General features: G+C 36.9%; 1 protein-coding gene across 1 annotated transcript in view; it reads right to left on the reverse strand.

The window, feature by feature from the left end:
- Positions 1-5,313: 5,313 nt before the first annotated feature.
- TRUB1 (TruB pseudouridine (psi) synthase family member 1) overlaps positions 5,314-16,092 on the reverse strand; it is a 33,730-nt gene continuing 22,951 nt past the window's right edge. Inside the window, exons 5-8 of the mRNA XM_004680416.2 lie at positions 12,011-12,083; positions 10,641-10,780; positions 8,894-8,950; positions 5,314-7,846 (exon numbers count right to left, since the gene is read on the reverse strand). Of these exons, the coding sequence (XP_004680473.1) occupies positions 7,587-7,846; positions 8,894-8,950; positions 10,641-10,780; positions 12,011-12,083 (530 nt within the window). The 3' untranslated portion in view covers positions 5,314-7,586. The remainder of the gene's footprint in view (positions 7,847-8,893; positions 8,951-10,640; positions 10,781-12,010; positions 12,084-16,092) is intronic.

Genomic DNA, 16,092 nt, shown 5'->3' on the forward strand with positions numbered 1-16,092 from the left:
CATTAGACTCAAACATTTCCTAGATGGTTTAAAAACACAATGAAAATCTGGCACTTAGGGAGCTTATGTGAATAGTTTTTACTTCTTATTTTCATAGAAAAATGAGATTTAACATAAAACAAGAAAGCAACGTCCCCACAGGTTCTTCAAAAAAAATAAAAAGGAAACTCAACCTGCTGTACACATTAAATAATTCAAATCAATGATCCTTTTAAGCCCTTAGCAATGCAAGAACCAATGTGGGAAAGCAATCTAATACTTCATGCATTTAGGGGATTGCATTAGAAAGACTTTTAGCCTGCTTCTGCTTTTATAGATGCAAATGTATGCAGAGCAGACAGATTGAGATCTGTACAATTTAGCAATGATCAAAACTTGCAATTTTTGAAAATGGGACAGATGTCCAGACCACTTGTATTAAGATGCTTTTTACTGAAGAAGAAACCAAACAATCCAATTTTCCCCCCTCCTTAAAAAGGAAACAAAACATTATCACAAATTAGAATAAGTTATATATCATCTTATTTCTTTCTTAGATTCATTTTTTTAAAATTTATTCATTCATGCATACAAGAGCTGGTGTGCAGGTTAGAGATGAAAGGGGTGAGGCCTCACCAGAGACAGAAAGGGGAACAGAATAGACTGAAATACACTGCTGAGTGGAGCAGAGAGTGAGATAGAAGTCTGCTTTGCCATGTGGGTCACCTCCCTGGCTAGGGATCGAACCCATGCTGCAGTGGCTGCAGATAGCTTCTTAGTGCTATGTCTTAGCCCCTTGCACCAAACAGGGAGGGCCTCTCTTTCCTAGGTTCTTAAAGTTGAGAGGCAGGTTAGGGTCATAGAATAAATATATCCAGCATATACATCTCTGTATTACTCATCTTCCTGTTTCTAAAACACAGAAATGGGAGGGGTAGGGGGGGTGGGAGGGGGGTGGATGTTTCTCTACTCAAGGACCAACAGTGGGCTAATGGCTACTCTGGAAATCCTCTAGATCTCCTGCTGTGGCTACGCTCCCCTTCAATCACAGACAGGAGAGGAGAGAAGATCAAAGTCAACTAAATAAATACCATCTTTCTTTATGCATTCACTTCAACTTGTCAAGTACCCAGTACCTTCCCGTGCTTAGAAAAATTTGGCTCCCAACATTTTATCTGATGATGTGGAATGCCAGGAATGTGTCAGACACTGGGAAATAAAGATAAAAACACAGTATTTGCTCTCCAAGAGCCTCCTGGAGCAGACAAGTAAATGAATGGTGTGGGTAAGTAGAGGAAGGAACATGTATGAGATGCTATGACAAGTGAGATGAAGATAAACTAATTCTGGGCAGGCCATCAAAAACAAATATTCATTACTGCAACCTTTAAAGAGAATCTTGAAAAATCACTGGGGAGGAAGCCACCTTCCATGCAGAGGTTAAATGCATACAAAGGCACAGGCAGAGGAGAGGCATGAGGTTATATGCACTCAATCAAATCTTCACTGAAGATTTGATAATGACGTGAAGCACCAGGATTACTCAGAGATATGGTCCTTGTCCTAGTTCATTCTTTAGGTGCTAAGAGTTTTTAATATTGTATTTATTTTTGCATAGAAGAAGTAGGATATAGGCCAGAGGGGTGAGGGTGGGGGGTGCAAGAGGATTCAACAGAGAGAGAGTGGGGAGCAGAGCAGGCAGATCTACTGAAGTAAACTGCTGAGAGGAGCAATGGGTGTGCCATGTGGGTCCGCCACCGGGCCAGGGCCCGAACTCATGCTGCAATGGCTGCAGAGAGCTTCGTAGCAATGCGCTTTAACCCACTGTACCACTATGGAGCGTCCAGGTGCTAAGAATTGAAACAGAGGAATGACACAATTAACTGTGCTTCACAACATTCTCTGGAAGTCACTTAGGGAAGAGAGGGAAGGAAAGGAAGCCAATTAGGGCTATTGTAAGAGCCCAGGTAAGAGTTGATACGGTGTGATGTAAGTCACTGAACCCAGGCATGGAGAAAGGCATGTTTGTTTATGAGAAAGATTCCACCAATTTTTTCCACCATTCACCCTCAACATCATTTCCAGAAGGTTCCAAAGGTGATCACGCTCCACTGCACTGAGCTCTTATGAGCTTCATGCCAGAGGCTATTTGCTGGCCTACTCGTTCAATCTGGAGAAATTCAGACATGACAGATCTTCAGATACTAGGTCTGTATCCCCTTTCGATAACCATCAGTGAAATTCAAATAAAGTGTTTCTATTTCTCTAAGAAACTGAAGAGTAAACATAGGAATACGTTCCAAATGCTCCCTAAATTTCCTGTCATAAAAGTTCATTTGCAAAAAGGTGAGGTGAGATCTGCAGGTTGAAGTGGGGGTGAAGAAGGCTTTAACATGATTCTTTACAATTTCAGTTTTGTGATATTTGCAGGGCTTTGAAATCCTCCACTGTGACCATCTTCAGCTGAGAGTGGGGCTGGTCGCTCAGTGGCGGCCATTTTCCCAGAAGGCAAGAGAGCCAGAGAGGAGAGGCTGGTCATTACCCTGCTCTCTACTCTTTCACCTTAGAATTCCAACCTTCTGAAGCTACCAAAAGGCTCCTATGGTCCTAAGAATTTTCTTGGGTTGTTCTCTATGAGCCCTCCAGCCCAGCTACAAGACCAGAACAAGGACACAGACCTGTGCCTTGGTCAACCCGAACCTTCCTGGGTGGCCGGAAGATTCTTCTGTTCAGGGAGTCTAGGGGTTTCAGATATCCATGAGTTTTGTACAGGAAAATGATATCTAACTTATTTTTATGATGAAAGTATCAAACATAACAAAAGCAAAAAGCTAATGAACTCCTATGTACTTCCCTTCAGTTTCAATGTTTGAGCTGCCCTTTTACTTCATCTCTCCTGTTCTCCCTCCCTCCCTTGCTGTGATGTTTTTAAGCAATTCTCTTAGTTGTTCTACTATATTTCACAGTGACTCTACAAATGACATTTTCTTATTCTCACACCTGATCAAATTAATCATCTCTGACACCCAGACCCCAAGAAAATGTTGAAAGTAATAAAGCTTGCGATTCTGTTGTTTCTCTAAGGAAAGGTTCTGCCATCCATTGCCTTAATCGATTATCAGGAAAGTTTTTTGTTTTTTTTTTTATAATCGGCTTCACTTTTCTGCCTATATCTGCATATATACCCCATGTATCATGCTAAATAATGCATCTCCCTTTTGAATGTTTACACATTTCAGAAATGTGTTTACATTCAACTTTCCTTAGTCTTTGTTTAGCTGAGCTATACATTTTTAATCTCCCCTTATTAATCAATACCACCAGCTCCATCATCATTTTGGAGTTTTTCTTTGAACTTCATCCAGTTGGAGTCTCTACGCCCATAATGAGTAACCCAGAACCAGATGCAGGGCTCCCAGAGTAGTTTCAGACCAGCCCACTCCCCATTTCCTCTCTGAAAGCTCAGTCCCAAACCACAAGAGCCTTATTTTCTGTCATATTATAACAGAAACAAATGTCTTGTTTTCTGCTTTTATTCCCAGTTATTTTTTGGCATGACAGCGTGTGTTGCATTCCTCCTACTAAACATCTGTGCTTCAGATCACTTTCTCCAGATGTAACGTAAACAGCATTCTGGAGTCAGAGTACAGAGACTCAGCGCTGCCACTCTAGCTGTGTGACTCTTGGCAAGTCACCGCATGCTCAGCACCACTTCAAGTTCTTCATCTAAATAGCAGACACACAGATTCTTCCCATTTCACAGGAGCTTTTGGATGGTGAAAGGAAATGCTGTAAATGAAAGGGGTGTACTAACTTTAGCTGTGTGTGTGTACAAGTATGTATATATGTACATATATACTTTATACATTTGACCTGCTAAACATGTATATTTTCCAAACTTTTCTTTGGGTCTCCCTGCTGGTACAACGGGTTAAAACATAGCTCTATGATGCTATCTGCAGCCACTGCAGCACGAATTGAATACCGGGCCAGGGAGCTGACCCACATGGCATGGCACACCTCTCCTGATCCACCTGCTGCTCCCCTCAGCAGTGTTTCTCACTAGATCCAGTTACGCTGTCCACTCTGTTTCTGGTGAATTATCTCACCACTCCACATCTCTGGCCTGTACCACAGTTCTTGGGTACATAAGTAACTAAATCTTTTCAAAAATAAAAATTAAAACACTATTCTTTCCATCAGTGGCCTGTTGTATTATTTAATCATCTATGCTACCAGGAAATTCTTTATTTCACATCAATTTTTCCTACCAAAACAATATCTGATAGAGTATCCTTGAATTGTATGATCTGAATCTATAAACCATGAGCTTTTCAGACTTATCTTTTTACTGCAGATAAATCAGGTATAGGCATCTGCCTTGGTTTACTATTTACTAAGTTCTAAGAATCATGCTAAACATTTTACCTAATTGACCTAATTTAGGTTTCATAATTTTATGAAGTATGCACTATTAATATTGCCCTTTTACAATGGAGGAAACTGGGGCTCAGAAAAGTTAATTAACCTGCCTAAGGTTAATAGCTGATAAGTAGTGGTGGTTGGAAAACCGACAACTCCAGAGCTTGTGCTTTCACACACAGGCACAGGTAATAATTGGGAACTATAAATCTAATATACACCAGACACTCTGGAGAGGAGAGAAAAGACACGGTTCGTTCCAGGAGGTGCACTGTTTGGCCACAGAGAAGAACAAGCACAAGAACTTTACTACTGTACTCTACCCAGGACCTAAAGAGAAACGACTCACATAAAATTCACATTCAATTCCTTTAAGAAAAATTATTTGATGACTAATGCTAATCACTCTATTCCTGATTCTCTGGCCCTCAATGATTCAACAGAGCACTAACTGCCATCAATTTTACCTTAAATTGTCCATTCAATTACGCGTTTGTCAGGGTCTCCATTTTGGAGGAAGTACCCTGCCAGACTCAGTTCTAACTGAGCACCCACCAGGTTCTTCCTCTTGTTGCCACACATCAATGCCAGATTAATATTTTGGTTAAAATGAAGACAAAACAGTTGGTAACCAAATACCAGACTCTCAGGAGAAGACATTTTATGATTGATTCTTTAGCTTTTCAAAAACCTTGATCGGTTTCAGCAGCTATGAGAATTAATATTTCAGTTTCAATAAATTTGAACTACTCGTGCTTATAAATCTGTCAATTATAAAAGGGAAAGAATTATTATAATTAGTTGGTAAATTCAGTTGACAAAAATGAAAAATAAAACTAGACAACAGACCATGAAAATATTTCTACCAGTGTTTTACTGAATAAATAACGCATACAAATACATTAGGAAACCATTAAGACATTTATTTATATAAATGAAAAAAGTATACAGAAAAATCCACAAAAGACTATAAAGCAAACAGAGCCATGTTGAACTGTTACACCTACTAAATTAGCAACAACACATAAAACCCCACCAAAAGCTGTAAACTTTTACTGAACTGATATACTCCAATTTGACACATAAATTGTTACAACTCTTTGGGAAAGCATAAGGCAAACATATTAAGAACCATAAAGTGGTTCATATTATTTCACATAATAATTGCACTCTGAGGAATTTATCCTAACATATTTGAAAATAACTTAAACATTTAGCAACAGGGAAATGATTTTAAAAACTGAATGTGATTAAAATTAGCATTAGCAAAACTAAACAGAAAGGGAGTCAGATAATTAAAAATGGGGGAAAACAATTAAAAAGTATAATTGTCTTATGACTATAAGTATGTGACAAATAACAATAAAAGGTAAAATATCAACCCAGGATTAAAGTTCTGATATCACTGTGTCAGGATGATGAGGGTAGTATTCCCATTTAGCAGAATTCTCTTCAGTGTTGTCACGATGAAAGTTGGTTAGTATTTTAATAAGTTATTTGTCTTTCCAAATCATCTCATCTCTGCTCTTCCCCACCAGTAAATCACGTTAGTTTTAAGTTGAGGCAAATGGCCTGGTTGTTTTCGAAGACTTTAAATATTCCTCAATTTGTACCTCGAGTGGCAGTGAACGAAGAAATGGTATCACCGGCCTCCCAGCCCTGCCCCTGTGCTTGATGCAAGCCACAGGGAACTAGATATGAATAACTACCATTGCAGCCTGCTGTTACAACTTGGTGTGTTTGGTATTTTAGTTAACACGTCAAGATATCCAAGACCTTCCTTATAATTTTGTGTCATGACAAAAATTAGTTGTAATATTTTCATTTAAAATGTCCCCAATATACCAAAAGTGCTCTACTGAGGCATATAACTTTTTATACTGAATTTATATTAGGCGAACCACAAATAAAACCACTTAATTATTTCAAATATTTAAAAACATTTTTTAAATCAACCACCTCTTAAAGAAAGGTCATTCATAAAAATTTAAGAACTTTTATTTTATGAAATTTTTCATCATTCTTCCTTCTGAAACTATTTTATTTTTTTAAATAAAGGAAGTGGAATTTGAGCATTTCTATAAACTGGCTGCATAATATACTGTTTTTCCATAACAAAAATATGTCAGCACTCATTGCATATAAAGTCTACTATTTCGTAAGGTGACTGTATTTTTGATGATAGTAAAGAAGCAAAGGGTATATTCAGTAACCTATATGAGTGAAAGTATTTGAGAAAAACTGTTTTTAAATATTTAGAGCAGAAGAGATTAACTGGAACTGCAGGCCAGCATCTATAAATATCACTTGAAAGAGCAAACTAAAAGAAATGTCATGGGGATGATGCCCTATAAAAAAGGTATAAATATTAAAGACTAGAGAGTAAAAATTTTTAATTGAAGATACAGTCTTTAGTTTGATTTTTAAAAATTATACTGTTTAGTAACTTGGTATAGGGTAGGCCAACTGTACTGATGAAACTACTAGGAAAAAGATCTCACAGCTGCCAAAATATAAGTCACAGGAGTCCTAGCGATAGTACAGAGGTAAATTGAATTCAACATTAAGTCTTCTACTTTTATCACATTAAAAGCAGCAGCAATAACTTGGTTCATTTATAAATATTTATTATAAAAGTTTATTAGTTTCCAAACACAGCTATCACCAGATAAATGCAGCTTTAGCAAAGAAATGCTATTGATAATCATAAATCCTGCCAAATATAGGACAGCATTAAATCGTGGCCTTTTCAAACACAGTGAAAGGGTTTCACTCCCAGAGCGCCAGCAGGAAGCGAAATGAAGTCAGAGTATCACCGATGTACATTCACATGAGGCACCAAAGAAACATGTAGTTCACATTTCTTCTTTGATTGGGAAAATAGGTTCAACTTTTTCACAGGAAAAGACTTTGAAGAGAGCTAAAAACAGAAAGTTGATTTTCCTGAATCCACTCTAACAGCGTAATAACATCATAAGAAAGTATTTCACAGTACAGCAAAGAACCAACACCTGCAAGGCTATTCAATAGCGAGCAGACAATTGCATAATATAGAACTGTAAACAATGGGCACTTTTTCTTCATGCAAAAAAAAAAAAAGTTGCTTGTCTTTTGCATGTAGCTTGTCATTCTGCACTCAGGATTCAAATGTCAACTGAGGAACTGATGATGATCCCAAACCAATCTTAAACTGTCTTAATCACATCATCTTCTCCCTTGGTCTCATTTAGAGTGATATATTCACAGCTCAAAACTTGTTCGTTAGACTCTTCAGGTTTTGATTTTTTAAGAGCCAGCTCTGCTGGAAGAAGGGATGAGCAGTGCTCAAGAGACTGTGCGATGTCATCGATTGTCCATTTGTCTTCAGGAAGCGCATGCTCTTCAAGGGTGAATGGCCCTTGTTTGGTTCGGGTCAGTTCTAGGACATTGGCACATGAAGAGAGTTCTATGGCAACACAAGACAAGAAAAAAAGTCCTAATGCAATTGATTCAGTATGTAGCCCATGGTTTTTCTAATGACAGAAGAACTCAATTCAAACATGTCAAAAGAATCCCAGATGTAACACTGCAATAACGATCTAAGAACCATGAGCCTTGACAGTAAGAGATGACCAAGGAGCAAAATAGTATTTAGCAAATCCTATTTGCAAGCAATATTTAATAACTCACCTTGTAAACTGCTTCAAAGTCGACAAGTAATTGCGCCCATGGAGCAAGCCCATGTGCTGACTTTTACTTTCACTTTGCAGATGAGCTCGCATGACCCGCCCAGCAAAGGGCAGCAAATGGCAGAGAAGGGCCTGCAGCTGTCTGCCACTTATAACACAATGGCTTTCAGTTTTTAAAAAATCTAACTTGCGGGGCCCTCCCTGGTGGCGCAGCGGGTTAAAGCACTGCACTGAGAAACTAAAGCCACTTCCGCATGAGTTCGATCCCCGCCTGCCCCGGAGGTGACCACATGGCGTGGCAGACCTCTCCTGACCCACCCGCTGCTCCCCTCAGCAGTGTACTTCGTCGATCTGCCTGTTCTGCTTCCCACTCTGTCTCTGGTGAATCCTCTCACCCTCCGCATCTCTGGCCTGTACCCCAGTTCTGTATGAATAAATAAATAAATCTTTCAAAAAAAAAATCTAACTTGCATCAATGAGAATAACTTTTAAAAGGCTAAATCTGTTTTTCTTGTTCTTACTTGGAGTTAAAATATTTTGTAGTTGGAAAATGAAGGCCCTTACATTCGTTATTACCTTCTTCATCTTTCTGCTGCTTTCTCTTCTCGCCCATTATAAGCATTCCATTGCAGCTGTGATATTGATAATTGTATGCTATAAACCCACAACTCTTCTAAAGCTGAAGGCAACAAGACTACAATTCCTAAGGCCAGTACTCAGATTCAAAACAAAACAAAACAGCCAAAACACAGAAAATCCTGCTACTCATAAAAAAAGGAATATGACTCTCTAAATGATAACTCATAATTCAGCTTTACACTTACCTTTGCCAATGTCACTGACCAAGCTTCTGATATAAAAACCTCCTCCACATTCAACATCTGGAATGTTAACAGTGACATGGTAAATTGCTAACCTCCTATGAAATCCACTTTACATAGAAATGATGCCCCTAAACAAATGTAGAAATGCACTATGCAAACAATTGAGTGATAAAATATTTATGTGCTAAAAACATAAATTATTCATCCAGTAGCATATGCGTTTGTGAGATTGAAAAGTCAGAGTGTGGAGAAAGCAAACAGCAGAGACTCATGAACACATTTTAAATTAACTGGCAAGTCATACCATTTTAATACTTTATCCTTGTTCATTTAATAGCTTTCAAATAGTTAGAAATCTCAGCTTTGCTTCCTATCATGAGCTGTAGATTAAAAAAATACCTTCAGAATTATATGCCTTGTTCATTTAATAGGTTTTAAATGGTTAGACATTTCAGTTTTGTTATCATGAGCTACAGATTTTTTAAATATTTTCGATTTGTACACTTAAAAAATAGAAATCATAACTTAAAATCACACAATGACTCAAACCTGAATGCAAATCTAAACATCTCAACAGTATAATACAAGTTTATTGGTGAGGCTGGGCTCTGGATTATTTTTATTCATCCACCAGACATTCAGCTATTTCTAGTTTTATCATATACATAAAGCTATTTGGGGAATTAATCAAAATTCACCACCTGGAGATCTTAATTTTTTATCCCTTTTTGTAAGTTCAAGTTTGGGGACCACTGCTGAGATTTTAAAAAAAGAAGGGGAAAAAAAGCTAATGCTCTTGCACTATTTTTTTAGATAGTTCTTTTAGAGTATCACAATTAAAAAAAAAATTATACCTTGCATGAATTGAAAAATATTGAGTTTTTACTTGCATCACTAATATCTACTTTGCCAGTCAAGTTGGTGCATTACCATGGAATTGAGTGAAATATTTTAGTGGTTTTTATTTTCATTATTTGTCAAATATTTTAGAATCAAGAAACTCAGAGCAAAGTGTGGACTCTTTTAATTATATAAGAACCACACTCTAAATCTCCTTAAAACACATTAAATAATAATAACATTAATGGAAAAAAAGCAACAAAGTTTATGGAAAAGGTTTTAGAAAATTATTTCTAATGGGAATCCTATTTATTACACACTGTGAAATTAAGAATAGGATCAACTAACGGGAGTGTGAACTAGGTTTGATTCTTCACAGTTCTTGTAGGTTCATAGCTCTTTCTGCAACCAGATCTTAAAATTTTCAAACAAGAAAAACAAACTTTTTGATTTTTAAATTATTTCCAATATAAATTACAGACACATTCAAATCAATAACCTGAATTAAAATTTAATTTCATGTTAATTTCAAAACCGAATGTGAACTACCAGGTTACAACTATTTAATAGGAAGAACCACACATCCATAACATAAAATTTTAAAAAAAGGAGCATATTCTTACTCTTCGTAGATATTTAAAATGTGTTATTTCCACCATTATGGAAAGATAACACAATACAATAGATGAAGGCCAGTCTATTTACAAGGGTGTTTTTGAACTTCCATACAGTAATCATATTTTTATTAAGTGTGTTATTGAAAAGGTATTAGAAAATTCTAATCTGCCTTCATTTCAAAATTTTAAAAATTTCCAATATCCTACAGATAATTAAAATTTTACAAATACAGCCAAATACAAAATAAAGTACATGTAAATGTAAATTACTTTAAATATCTCCATCTTACCTAATGTGAAAAATGGTGGTTGGAATTTTTGAAGGGAGAGACTGTATACAGTAACTGGCCTGGCAGGTTTTGCTTCTACTACTTCACCTCTTTTCATCAAAGTTGAAAGTCTCTGTCCATCTTTCTTTAAAGCAGAATAGCTTGAAAGATAAGAAAGTGAGAGAAAGAAAGAGGAAGAATTGAGAGACAATTACCTCCAGATGGAATGAAGGATGACTAGCAGCCCTTTCAATTGAAAAACCTTGCAAACAAACTAGTTTTGTCCTCTAATCTGCTCCAAAATGGTGCCAGGGATAGTGTTCCTAAACATCTCAGGCTAATCTAGTTCATGCTGGTGCTCAATGAGCGTTATGTCAACTTCATTCTCCAGTCATCTTCCTGGACTGGGTCTTCTATGTCTTCACCAGACTTCCTCCCACGTTAAGGCCACAAGTCTCTGGTCAGTGACCCAGGCTATATAGCCTTAAAACAGCTTCCACGATAAGATGCATTTTCATGTAAAAATTACTACAATGTTTCTGAAAAGCAAATAAACAATCTATTTAACAGGTTTTAGCTTTGTGGGATCAAATTTTGTTTAGATTATAAAATCCTTGGAACAACTCCAGAGAAAATTCTAAAACAGTTCTTACGAATATAAATATCCTGAGTTTATTTTAACAATAATGATCCCAAACATGTTTATTCAGATCCTGCTAAATTTTTAAATCTTTAGTTAAAGGAAAATTATGAAGAAATATTTATCTAGTCATTTCAGTGGTTTTGAAAAGATCCAAGATTTTAAAATACAAAGTTAAGTACCTCCTAAAAGAATCATTAATGACTTAGCCTGCCACATCTGATGACCATTCAGTCATTTAAAATACAAGAGGTTTTTTTTGAAAGAGTGATTGTCCAAATAAATCATGATTGAGTAGTGGGGCGATACACATATACTGTTAATAAATGATACTTTCACTTGTTTCATTTGTTAGAGAATTGTGAAGCAAAAGTTTCCAGGCTCAAAAGGAATGGTTTCCAAGACCTGAGAGGCAGTGACAATCCCAATTCTGACCCTGTTATCAGACTAGACTTGTTCCTTCACAGCAACTCTAGAAGCGCCATCTTTGGGATCCAGAACTGCCCCGTATCCGTAATCTGATCAGCAGGAGTGATCAACAGGGAAAGCACAAATGTCAAGACAAGGGCAATGACCAGGGCCAGGCAGGCCACTTCCACTACTATTTAGCGTTAGCAGCTCAGCTTTCTTTCTGCATCAGGCTCACCTTTGAGTGAGGGTGTCATCTAATATACTAAGCCCCCTTCCTTATTGTTAAAATGACATTGAAAAATGAAGTTAAATGTCTACTCAAATATAATATTGAACTTACAGTGGAGGCACCTGCATTATATTTCCAGTAAATTTCTGTAGAATACCTTCGATATCTTCTTGTGTTATTTTATCTGCAAAAATGAATGAAAAGTAATACTAAAACAACCAGTTGTATGTATTTTTGTTTCAAAGCACCAATGGTCCTGAAAATTCACTTAAAATGTTTCCCAACACAGTTTAAACTCTAATGTACATTTTACAGGCCAAATTTTACCTTGTTGAGATGGGTAAAAATACGTTAGTATGGTTAAAGGGGGAGAAAAATCTTCCATCATTCAACATTAAGACTAAATTTCCTTTGCGTCAATTTTTTTTCTCCAATAGAAATGACTGAATCATCTTGCATGTGTTTAGCTGATTCTTTTACTATGGCTTTTAGAAGACCCAAGAAAGTATTTCACTAGAAATGGACCATTTCACAGAAATGGTCCTGGGATGAACAAAAATGAGGTGAGCAGAAAGCAATAGAAAAATACCCATGAGTTACTTTCTAAATTTCTCTTGGCATCAAATTTGGTAAGTAGCAATTGTGGTACTGAATATCTTCAAGTATTAAGCACCTTTGAAATTTCAACCGACAAACTTCAAAACTGTTCTCTGGTATCAAATAAATTTTATACACTCAAATGAAATTTGCCCCCAAGCTAAGCTGTAATTATCTGTCTCCTTCCCTCTATTCTCTGCTCTTGGAATTTCATTATTTTATTTTATTTATCTCTTTATCTATCTATCTATTTATCGATTTACTTATTTATGCATATAAGAACTGCGGGTATAGGCCAGAGGTGCTGGGGGTGAGAGGATTCACCAAAGTGGGGAGCAGAGCAGGAAGATCTACTGAAATCCACTGCTGAGGGGAGCAGTGGTTGAGAAAGGGAGGTCTGCTGGGCCATGTGGGTCACCTCCCTGGTCGGCCAAGAATTGAACTCGTGTTATAGTGGGTGGTGATAGCTTGACAGTGTTGAGATTTTAACCCCACCAGGGAGGCCCCAGAATTTCGTTCTTTCAAAGGAATATTCTTAGAAGTCTGCCTTTTGCCTCATAAGTGAGTGCAACAAGAGTATTCCACAGCAAGGATTTTATCCTGATAACAAAGTATTCCTAAATAATAATCGTAGAAAATTAAAAAAAAAAAAAAACAGGCCTCATGTGTTCATCTTCGATACTCTAACAAAATGATGTAATATAAATGTACAGTTCCATAATTTTAACAAGTGAGTATTTAGTAGTTGGGATTTGAATCCTAACAGATGACTCTTCAACTTACTTAGGTCACAGTCAATGAAAGAAGTAATGGTGTTTTTGTCATTTGGAGGGAAACTCATTGAAACATTTTATCCTGGTATACAGATATTACATTTTATTTTAATTTAACAATATTAAACAAAAACTAGTCAATGTGCTGAATTAGAATTACTACTCTAACACCAGAATAACAGTTTACAGACAGCATGAAATATTGTGCCTACCTTTCACTATCAACAAACACAGCAAGCTGGTTTTATTCTCCGTGTGCCCTTGATCCCCATAAGCTAAACATGAACAAAAGACCAGAATCTACTAGACTCAACTGGAGAAGAAACTAGACTCAAATGGAGAAGAAACTCTAGAACTCAGAGGGATTTCTCCAACAACTAGTAGCTCCAAAAGGCAGATGTCAGATGGCCATACTCTTTGCAAACATGTATTTTATGATACAGATGAGAATTATTCCACAAAGATTCTTATTCCACTACAGAATTACTAGGGGCACCTGAGTTATTCAAAACTTCTATTTCTTGACAGCTAAGGCTACCCCCATGCTGGCCAGTGCTGAAAGAAATGCTATTGTTGATAAAGCCGCAATAGTTCATAATCTAGCCACACACTACAAACATGAGACCCGGCAGCTCTCTACTGTGGCTAGGCCGGCTCCTGACTATCACTCCTGCAAATGTGAACCTCTGCGTCCTGCCGTAATGACTCTTACTGACGTTCCCCCATGCAAGATGACAAGATGTATTCTTTTTTATTCTACGTCTGCATGGTGTCTCTGACTAAACATCTTAGGCATCACAGTTTGGTTACTCTTCCTGCCATAAAATCATAGTTGCTAACCGTTACCCACCATAGATTAACTCACCAATGAAATGCTGAGCTCCCCAAAGGCAAGGATAACAATTTTTTTATATGACATGTACAAAATTAAGATGACACTGAGACATTCTTGCTGAATTTAATTTGCCAAAGAACAACAGAATTACAAGGTCAAAGGGCATTTAAAAGTCATATTGACCAATTCTTCATCTGATGTTTGAATCACAGACAGAAAGCCTATGCAGCAAATTACTTCAAAATAAAAGTATGTGATATTTTAGAATAAAAGTTAACATTTATTATATTCATTACATGTAGTATAGTGAAGCATGCTGGCGATTGCTGAAAACCTGGCATTCGTCCAATTCAAATAATAATATTATCTTTATAAGAATAAAGACCACCCCCAAGGGAGCTTTTAAAAATGGAGAATAAAGTCTCTAAAGAAAATGTGTCCAGTATCTAGCCTAAAGATGTATGTGTGAAAAAAGAAGGTGGACCTGCGTAATTATTCTCTGTTCAGTAAATTAATAAATCATCAATGTGACATTCATTATTCATTTGCAATTAATCCTTAACATCATTCTCATAAAATTAATATACCCACGATCATGTTACATGTTATATTTGCTTAAAATGTATTAACGCTTCCAGTGAAGTTACAACAGGATAGTTGATACTTACCTGAACTATGGAGTAAAGACAATATTCGATCACAATAGTAACTGTTACTGGACAAGTTCTGCCACCGTGAACAGTTATTAATTTGGGGAAAAGACAACAAACAACTACTGTGAATTCTGGACAATAGATAGCCAGGGCTACAGTCCCTGAAAAAAAGGGATGAAACAGGTATCCCTGGCTTCTGGCTCCAGGTGCCAGAAACCAGTATGGGGATGCAGGAGGGGAATCTCAAACAGGGCACTGGGATCTCACTGACCAGAAATCACAACTTGGGCAAAGAGCAGCAAGTAGAATTTTGGAGAATTACACAGAGAACGATGTCTCTTGGGGTCTACTTTAGACTTTAGCTAAATTCCAACACACATATCAACAGGCACACACAGACACATAGTGAATCACCACAATTAACCAAAGACCTGCAACTGGAAGAGCTCTGAAAAGAGTAAAAGATGTTTCTTACTGAATGAAGAAAGTACTAAATAAGCATCTAGAATTAATAATGAGTGTTAGCAATATTAAAAGAATAAGATCAATTAAAAAAAACCTCCACTATTATATATCAGCAATAAACTATTAGAAATTGAAAATTTTTAAATCCAATTTATAATAGAACCAAAAATATGAATTACTTAGGGATTTCATATACAAAATTGAAAACTACAAAACAATGGCTCTATTTTTACAAATTTCCTCTAAGTTTGCTATTATTAAAAATAAAATGAAACATCATAAAGGATTATGAACAATTCTGACCACTAAGTCTGAAAATGTAGATTAAATGGACAAATTTCTAGGCAAAATATGATCTAACATGACATAAGAATTAAAACTAATAATAGCTAGCAAAGAAATCCAACCCATGATTAAAAATCTTCCTAACAAAGAGAACTCCAGATTATCAACCAGTAAATTCTAACAACCATTTTTTTTTTAAATTTATTTATTTTCGCATACAGAACTGGGGTACAGGTCAGACGTGCAGGGGCGGTGAGCAGATTCACCAGAGACAGAGTGGGGAGCAGAACAGGCAGATTGATGAAGTACACTGCTGAGGGGAGCAGCGGGCGGGTCAGGAAAGGTCTGCCACGCTATGTGGTCACCTCCGGGGCAGGCGGGGATCGAACTCATACTGAAGTGGCTTTAGCTTCTCAGTGCTGTGCTTTAACCTGCTGCGCCACCAGGGAGGGCCCCAACCATTTTTTTAAAAAAAGAAAAAAATAATGCCAATTGATACAAATTCTTCCAGAGAATAGGAAAAAAGATGTTTTTCCCCAATACATTTTATGATGCCCACCTTAACCTGGATATCAAAACCAGTGA

This window comes from Condylura cristata, unplaced genomic scaffold (genome assembly GCF_000260355.1).
Source record: "Condylura cristata isolate star-nosed mole 26May11 unplaced genomic scaffold, ConCri1.0 scaffold00011, whole genome shotgun sequence".
Classification (NCBI taxonomy): Eukaryota; Metazoa; Chordata; class Mammalia; order Eulipotyphla; family Talpidae; genus Condylura; species Condylura cristata.